General features: G+C 64.5%; 1 protein-coding gene across 1 annotated transcript; it reads right to left on the bottom strand.

Annotated features, from left to right (window-relative positions):
• Nucleotides 1-425: 425 nt before the first annotated feature.
• Nucleotides 426-8,046, bottom strand: ERF (ETS2 repressor factor). Its single transcript, XM_079908249.1, has 4 exons — nt 7,894-8,046; nt 3,239-3,473; nt 2,745-2,860; nt 426-2,638 (listed from the first exon to the last, which is right to left on the bottom strand). Exons 1-4 carry the CDS (start codon nt 7,913-7,915, stop codon nt 1,335-1,337), a joined length of 1,677 nt encoding a protein of 558 aa, XP_079764375.1. The 5' UTR covers nt 7,916-8,046; the 3' UTR covers nt 426-1,334.
• Nucleotides 8,047-8,688: the final 642 nt, after the last annotated feature.

Raw genomic sequence — 8,688 nt, 5'->3', positions numbered from 1 at the left:
ACCCTGCAAGCCTGTTGCCAAAGGACTCCCAGATTAATTCATAAGCGCCTCTAAGGAGAGTGATGTGTGGGAGAACACCAGACGTAGCGCAAAAGGAGCTCCAAGGAGGCACGACTAGGAATTCACAGAGAGGAAAGGCATTGTAGGCAGGAGAGCAAGGGCCATGGCGTGGTGTTGAAGAGCCTAAGGGGCTCCCAAGGATGAGCAGATCCCCCATGGAAGAGGGGAGCAGACAGAGGGCCAGAGCATGCCTGAGACCTTCACCATCAGGCCCAGGGGTTAAGTGCCGCCCCAGGTCAGTTCATTTCCCAGACCTGGATTTGCCCCATTCAGATGGGGTTAGGCCCTCTGGCCATAGGTCCATTTGGGGGTCCAGCCTAGGTCCCTGTCCTTAAGAACCAAGCAAAGGCTGTTGCCCTGCAGTGGCTGCACCCAGCACCCAGGACAGATCACTGCATCCAAAGGTCCAAAGTTTTATTATTTTGAATACATTCTCCAGCAGCCCCCAACTTCCCTCCCCCCAACCCTCCGTCCCCAATACAGAATAAGGCTTGACCACAGACCCCCAGCCCAGGGGCCCCAGCTGGGAGGCAGAGGGGGCTTCCAGTTTGGTTTCAGGGCACCCCCTTCCCACCTGCCTGCCTATGGGCTAGTCCTAGGAGCAGCTGGGGGTGAAGGGGTTGGACTGGCGCTGGGGTGGGGAGTAGGAGAGGGATAGCAGGCACTTGTAGAGATTTGTGGCCTATGGGCGGCACCCCTCACCCTCCTCCACCCCCAACCCCCCCCCCCACAGAATTTTTGGTTCATCATAAAATGTTCCTCCCTCCTCTGCTGCAACCCTGTGGGGGGGTATGAGAAACCCAGGCACTCATGGCCCCTGGAGGGGCAGGGAAGGCAGGATCGGGGCTGAGGATGGCCGGGGGTGGAAAGGGAGAGAGGTACAGGAGGCAGAGAACAGGGAGGGAGACAAGGCTTTACTTCCTAAGCGATTGTAATAAAAAAGTTCCTGGGCTTTGAGGCCAGAGCCTCAGTTCAAATATAAATTCCCCAGAATGGAGGTGGCCCCTTAACTCCCCCCTCCCCCCTACCACTCTGCCCGGAGCTTAGAAACCCACAGAGACAGGGGACAGCCCCCAGCCCTGGGCACCCACCCACCCTCACAGTTAAAAAAAAAAAAGAAATTAAAAGTTTTATACAAAACGTGGGGGAGGGGAAAGGGAGGAGGCAGGGAAGAGACGAGAAAGCTGCCCTCACCTCCAGGGAATGGGGGGGGTTAAGGCAGCAAAAGAGGCATGGGGGGGGTGGAGGGAACGGGGGTCCCCTGCCCACAGCCCTCAGGAATCTCGATGCTCCAGAGAGAGCTGGGCTGTAGCGTGCTGGAGGTCAGAACTCACCCGCCTTGGGGTGAGGGGGCCCCCTGCCTCCCCAGGCCCCTCCCCACGCACCTTCTTGTCCTCTCCCTCATCCTCGAGGCCCCCAGCGGGGCCCCCACCCCCCTCCAGGCGACAGTCTTCACTCCAGCGCCGTTTAAAGCGCAACTTGAGGGGCATGCATTGGGCTGCCCCGGGTGCCTCGCCGGGGTCGGGCTTCGGGGGTGCAGGGGGGGCACGAGGCGTCTTGAACACTTCCCCGTCTTCCTCATCCTCGTCGCTGATGTCAGTCACCTCCACCTCCTCTGACTCGCCTTCCGAGATAGGCTCCACCTTGATCTGGGGTGGGGGGGGCGGGGGGGCGGGGGGGCCCAACACCCCGGCCCCCTCGGCCAGCCCGCCTGCGCTGCCACCACCACCGAGGGCACCGCCACTGCCCTTGTCAGCGCCCACCAGAGCCTTGTCCCCAGCCGCCCGCTGCCGGCGTCCCAGTGGGGGCGGCTGGAGCTTAAACTTGAATGGAGAGGAGGAGGAAGAAGAGGAGGACGAAGCTGAGGAGGGGACTGGTGGGGTCTCGGGTGCCATGGGCGGCAGCGGGCACTTGTCAGCGCGCTGGGGCTGCGGCACCACCAGCCCGGGGTAGTGCAGGAAGGCGCGGGGGCTGAGGTGGTAGTTGTAGACGCTTTGGGTGTGGGCCTGCAGGTACCGTTTCATGTCCTCAGGGCTGAAGGAGAAGTGGGAGCCTCCCCCCGAGCCGCTGGGGCCCCCGCCACCACTGGGGTACATAGGGCTCAGCGTGGGTGAGGGAGTGTAGGCCAGGTGCGTGGGTGTCATGGGCAGAGCCGGTGAGAGCTGAGGGGGCAGCAGGGAGCCAGGCCCGGCTAGAGGCGACACAGGGAAAGGGCTGAGGGGCTCAGGGCCACCCCGGGGCCGGGGGTAGACACGGAAGACACCAGGGTCATGGGGCAGGCGGGCCAGCGGGGGCCCGCGGAAGGCACCCAGCTCCGGGGGGCCAGGCGGTCGGGCCCGGGGGTCCTCTCCCAGTGGCTCTTCCAGCTCTGACGTGCCATCGCTACAGTCACTGACAGAGCCTCGGCCCAGGCGTCGGGCCACCACAGCCGAGAAGAGGGAGGATGAGGACGAAGAGCAGGCCGGTGGAGAGCGGGGGTCCTCGGTGGGAGACAGCACCTCGGAGGGCGTTGAGGGAGGGAAGCGGAAGTGGCTGCCGCCTGTCGGCACTGGCGGGGCGCTCTGGGGCACCGCACCCCCTGGTGGGAGAGGGGAGACACGATGTCAAGGCCCCCAGCCTCGCCTGGACATTCAGACAGACCCTGCCGTCCCTCTGAGGCCATGCTTACCAGCCCTTGTACTCACCAGCCAACCCCACATCGATGAAAGGGTAATTAACCAGCACCAGTTTGTTGAAGTTGAACTTGTAGGTGAACCGTTTCCCCTTAGTCTTATGCAGAATACGTTTGTTGTAATAATAGCTGTGGATGTAGAAACACCATCGGACGGTCAGTCACGCGGGACCCAAGTCCAGACCCCGAACCTTGACACGTGTGAGTGCTGCTCGCAAAGGGTGACTGAGAAACACGGGCCACCCGAGAGAAATCAAGGTCCAGAGGGTGGAGACCAGCTCTCCCCTCAGTTCTGGGGCCAGACTAGAGGCCACGTCCCTGGTTGTATTCTCTCCTCAGGACACCTCGGTGTGACAAATGGTCTCAGAGAGGGGCTGGGACTTGCCCAAGGTCACGCAGCTGTGATCTGGACCCAGAGGGCAAACCCAAAGCCTATTCCCGTGGGCCAGGGGCTCCCAACCAGTGGGGCGCTGTCCACATCTGCCCAGGGACCTCTGCCCTCCTCACCGCAGGGCCCGGCTCAGCTTGTCATAGTTCATCTGGGGCTTGCACTTGCGGACGCCCCAGAGCCGAGCCACCTCGTCGGGGTCCTTGATGACGAATTCCCCGTAGTCCCCCTGCCAGGCGATGACACCCTGGTACTCCTCCTTCCGCAGCAGCTCCAGGATAAAGTGCCACAGCTGGATCTGCCTCGAGCCGGGGGACGACTCCGGCTTGTAGGCCCAATCCGGGAAGGCAAACCCTGGGGACAGGAGGCAGGGGTGCGGCCTCGGGTCAGGGCGCCAAGTCTGGGGCCCTGGGGCCCATCCCAGGGTCCACCCCCTACCCCGCCCTTAATGTGGGGAAATCCGTCTCCCCCTGCCAAGCCAGGACCTGGTTAGAGGGAGACAGTGTGTGTCTGTCTGTGTGTGAGGGGGGCTAGACAGGAGCTGGGGGGAGGGGAAGCTGGAGCCTGCTCCAGCGACACCGGGAGAAACAGGAAACCGTCGGCGGCGGGTCCCGGGGCCAGTGCCAGGGGGCCAGGCACCAAGCCAGGCCGGCGGGCAAGGCTGCCAGTGGGGGAGGGGCAGGAAGGGGCACACGTGGCCAGACGGGTTGGGGCGAGCCCCCCCCCAGCCCACCCGCACTCCCGTTCAGGGTCAGTCACTACCACGCCGGCCCCCCGCCCCCACCACACGACCGTCTCTGTTCCCCTCCTAGGAAGGTACACTGTCTCCCTCCCAAGACCTACCGGAGCCCTTACTCCCACCCTAGGCCCCGAAAGGAGGATTTTTTTTTTTTTTCTTAAAAGGACCAGGAGGGGTGGGGTGGCTGCTTGACGATGAGGTCAGCGCTTGCACACACAGAGGCTTCTGTCTTCCCTGGAGAGTGAAACCCAGACTGTCTGAGAGCGCGCCCCCCCGCCCCCCCATCAAGCCCTGGACCCTCTGTGCTGCACTGCCCTACCCAGACCCGGGCGCACGGACCCAACCTGGCTGGAGGGCCTCAAGACTGAACAGTCACCGCTAGCTGTAGCCTGCTCCCCCTTCTGCCTTCTCATCCTCAGCTTCTTCCCTGCCCACCTACCTACCCGCCCCCAGCATTAACCTTGGGTAGAGGTTGGTGGTGGGCTGGCTGGTCCCTAGAGGTGATGGGCAGCCTGGGGGGGAGAGTTGGGGGGGCTGCGGTTGTTGTCATTTCCCAAACCCCCGGGTAATCAGGGGTCATCAATAATTCAGCACTAGGCAGCCGGTAATGGAGGGGCGGGAGGAGGGAAAGGGAGGAAGAGAAGGGGGGAGGCAAGACAGAAGCCCTGGTGCCACTAGAGGGAGAAGGCCAAGGTGGAGAGCTAAGGATGGGCGGGGTCCCAAGTCCCAATCAGGCTGCAAGGGTCAGCCTCCCTCCCCTGGCCCTGGCTCACACCACAGCTCAAGCAGGTACCAACCAGGCCTGGGGCAACATGGAACCTCCCCCAAAGACTCCACCCAAGTCTGGAATCCAACAGGGGATCCTTCCCCATGGGGACACAGGGGATCAGCAGTTCCTATTCCCACAGGGGCCACTCCCTCTAAATCAGAGCTGACTCTAACCTCTACTGGGACCCAGCTCCCTGACCCCTGGCCTTGGGTAGACTGGGATGGCCAGCATTCCCCACCTGGTCCCTGCCTCATTCAGAAATTCCAGCCTCAAACCAGCCCCCCGGGGCTCCAGGGATATGACCATATGACCTCCAGCTGGTCGCAGACCCAGGGTACTGTATGTACCAGCAGCCCCTGCTCCATTCAGAAGTGACAGCCCCTGACAACACCTTCCATGGACCCCGGCATCCACAGACCCATCCCTCTCTTGGGAATCCAGGTGTTCACCCCTTTACGCTCACCCTGCTAGAGAACCCAGGTCCGAGGGTCTTGTTCAGGGCCCAGAGGTCCTTGGGAACCCAAGAGTCCGCCCGCTCCACGTACCCTCCAACCTCCTCCAAACTCCTGTCTCCCTTCAGGGCACCAAGCTTCGCGCTCCCCCCCACCTAAACCCCAATCTGGCTCTCCGACTCGGGGTGGGGGCCGAAGCCCCTGAGACATCAGTCTAGAGCTGGGGTGTGTACTGATTTCCACCCTCCCCCCAAAATTAAAGCCACCCTTCCCAGCCCACCCGCCCCAGCCTCCTTGTCCCGGTAACCAGGCAACGTGTGTGCAGCGACAGTCCTGGGAGCGGGGGAGCAGGAGGCTAAAAATAAACTTTGCAGAAGAGAAGGAGTGAGAGAGACTACATGCAACACAAAGGGAAGGGAGGTGGGGGGCTCTGGAAAGGCCTCAAGCTGCATTCCGGGGACTGACCCAGGCCCCCTAGTTAACCCCCTCCCTGAACAAACCCCCTCCCGGGCCAGAACCCTGGCTCCCACTCGTGGCAAGGGCCCTCCCTATTCCCAGGCCCACCCCAAAGCCAGCTTTCCTCATCGGACATGGCATACATGAGGGCCTGTTCCCAGCTTTGGGGGGAGAAGGAAGATGAGGGGTGACGTCAGGGTGTCTCAATGGGGCTCTGTTCCCCAGGCTTTGGAGCCAGGAGCCAGGCACGGGCAAGGGGAGCATGTGTGAGTGTGTGTTGTGTATGGGTCCACGTGCTTAAAACAGGGAACCACCCGGCTCGCACCAAGAAAGCTTGGGGGTGCAGGACCTCTGGAGCATGGGAGGACAGCGAGGCAGAGACAGAGCAGCTGACACTGAGAGAAGAGCTGAGGACATTGCCAGACAGGGTGGAGAAGAGGCAGCAGACAGGAAGGGCTGGGATGGCGGGGTCCCAGAAGGCACACCTGGGTCCCACGGAGGCGGGGTAGGGAATCTCCCAGACAGACTGTGGAAACCTGGGAGCAGGGTCTGCAGAATTCTTGGGCGCCCCTCAAATTCACATAACTGCCCAAACTTTTTTTAAAAGGACTCTGGGGTCGGAAGGGAGGGGTAGTGGTAGAGGAAGAACACGCCGGCCTCCTGGGGGGCCCCGCCACCTCCCCCAGTCCAGGCAGCCTTCGGTGGCGCCAGAGCCGGGAAGAAAACAGGAAGTGGGAAACAGCCGCGGCAGAGGAGAGAGGGGCCGGGATGGAGGATCGGATGGAGGGGCGCGCAGCGGCCAGCCAGGAGGCAGAGGGACCCATGGACCGACTGGGAGACCAGTACAGGCCCCCGCCCCTTCCCCCAGCCAGAGAACCCACACGGCGCGGCCCCAAGACTGGGTTGGGGGAGCTGCCCAGCCGGTCCCACCAGGCGAAGGCCCGTAGCAGGGAGGGAAGACGAGGCGGGGTTGTCTGGGTGCCTCGGCCCCCTCCTCCGGCGAGGGGAGGCTCCTGCTGCCCCCAAGGCCCAGCGGCCCTGGAGCCTTTGGGAGCCAGAGAGTATGTGGGACGCACGTGACTGACCCTACAGCACTCCGAACCCCTGCCCCACGCCCAGCCCCCTCCTCGGTCCCAATCCCCAGGCGCCGGAGCCCGGCTCGGAGCCCTTTAAGAGCCGCCCCCACCCGCCGAGCGACGGGGGGGCGGGGTGGGTGGGCCGGTCGGGGCACACACCCTCACACAGGAGCCCTAGCCGCGGCCGCCGCCGGGGGAAGGAAACAAGTTTGAACAGCGGCGCCTGGCCCCCTTCCCCCTCCCCCGTCCCCGCCCCGGGCCGGATTCCGACGGGGTAGACGGGCAGGGGGCGGCTGGGACCCCTCCCCCAGCGCGCTCGGGCGCAAAGTCCAGCCAGCGAGAGCCCGGGGGCGGCGGGGGAGGGGAAGGGGGAAAGTCCGGGGGGGGTTAATCCTGCTGCCCCCCGCCCGCCGACCGGGGGGGGGAGGGGAACCTTGGCCCCTTAAGGAGGAGCAAGTTGGCGGGGAAGAGGGGGGCGGAAGGAAAAGACGGCCGGTTGAAAGAGAAGAGCTGGATGAGGGAGGGGGTCGAGGGGGGGAGCCTCCGCGTCCACCCCCACCTTCCCCACCCTCCCCAACCCCGGGTCCCCGGAGGCGAGGGAGGAGGGTTCCCAGGTCTCTCCCGAGCGACCTTAAAGCCGCGCGTTCTAAGGTCGGAAACAAAAAGTTCCTTTTTCGAACGTTCGGGCTGCGCTTTGGAACTTTGCGACTCGGCGCGGGCGGGGGAGAGAGGAGCCGGCGGAGACGGGCGGGGGAGGGGCGGTGCAGCCCGGTCCCCGAGTCCCGGGCTCCCCACTCACGCCCTCCTCCTAGAGGCCATCCTGTATCCCCCTCTAAGCCGGTGCGGGGCACGCATCGCGGTGAAGGTCACGGGCCGGACCGCGCAGCGCGGAACCTGGGATAGCGGGCCCTGTGGACAGCCCCCCCGCACACACACGCCCCGCACACGTCCCGGCCCCCAGAGTGCAACGTGACAGAGCGGCGGGGAGGAACCCAGCCACCCCCGTGATCCCGGGAGTGAGGGAGAGCCGAGCTTTCGGGGTCCAAGCAAGGAGAGAACCAGGACTCGCAGCACCCATACCACTGCGCCCACAGCCAGGAATTGGGGGTCCGGTGCACACCCCCGCTCGCGCCGCAAGAAGCAACAGGTCTGGAGTGCTTGGGGGTCCCCCGGAACTGGGGATCACTCGGGCTCCCCCAGAACCCTTCAGCCCCCCCAAAGTTTCTCCGCCTGGTTTCCCGGGGCAACAAGTCTCCCCCACACGTGCTGCCCCCGCCCCCACCTGTGTCCGCCGGGGTCTTCATGCTGGGGGGCCCGGGGCGAGGCGCCCCGACTCCGGGCCGCAGCTCCCGGCGCCCGCGCTGCCCCGTCCCGTCCCGAGCCCGTCGGGCCGCCCTCGCCGATTCACCCGGCCTCGCCTCTCAGAGCCTCTCCCCTCCCCGCCGCCGCCTCCCGGGTTAATATCGCACTCCGGGGCCGGGACGCCCACGCCCCCCGGCCGGCGACGTCACCGCCGCGTCGCCATGGAGACACTGCGCCCGCCCCCTCCCCGCGCACTCACACACACACGCACGCGCGCGCACGCACACACACACACACACACACACACACACACACACACACACACACACACACGCACACACACACTCGTCGGCGCGCAGCCACTGAGGACCGGCCGGCTCTAGGCTTAAAGGGGCCGCGCGACGGGGGAGGAGGGAAGGAGGGGGTTGGGGTGGGATGGGGTCCGGGGGGTTATGACCCTTCTCTGAGGCTCCAAGTCTGAAGATAACTTAAGTCCTCAGGACTCGCGACCTGCCGCCCCTCCTCCTCTCCTGCCCACTGCGGGGTCCAGATTTTCTTTGGAAGCCTGTAAGAGGGGTTGGGGGGTACCTTCTGATGAGTGTCAGAAACTTTTGTGAGGAGGAGTATGGACCTTTGGGGAGGAGGCAGAATTTTCTCTGCAGGGGGGCCGGGTCAGGACCTTGGAGGATGATCCAGACCACAGCATTTCCCAGGCTGGGCTCACCATGTCCCCCCACCAACGATCCTGAGCCTGAATGGGGGCAGCTGTCCAGGG

This window comes from Stenella coeruleoalba (assembly GCF_951394435.1).
Source record: "Stenella coeruleoalba genome assembly, chromosome: 20".
NCBI lineage: Eukaryota > Metazoa > Chordata > Mammalia > Artiodactyla > Delphinidae > Stenella > Stenella coeruleoalba.
Note: the sequence above shows the minus strand (reverse complement) of the source record. Positions and strands in the feature narration are given on the sequence as shown.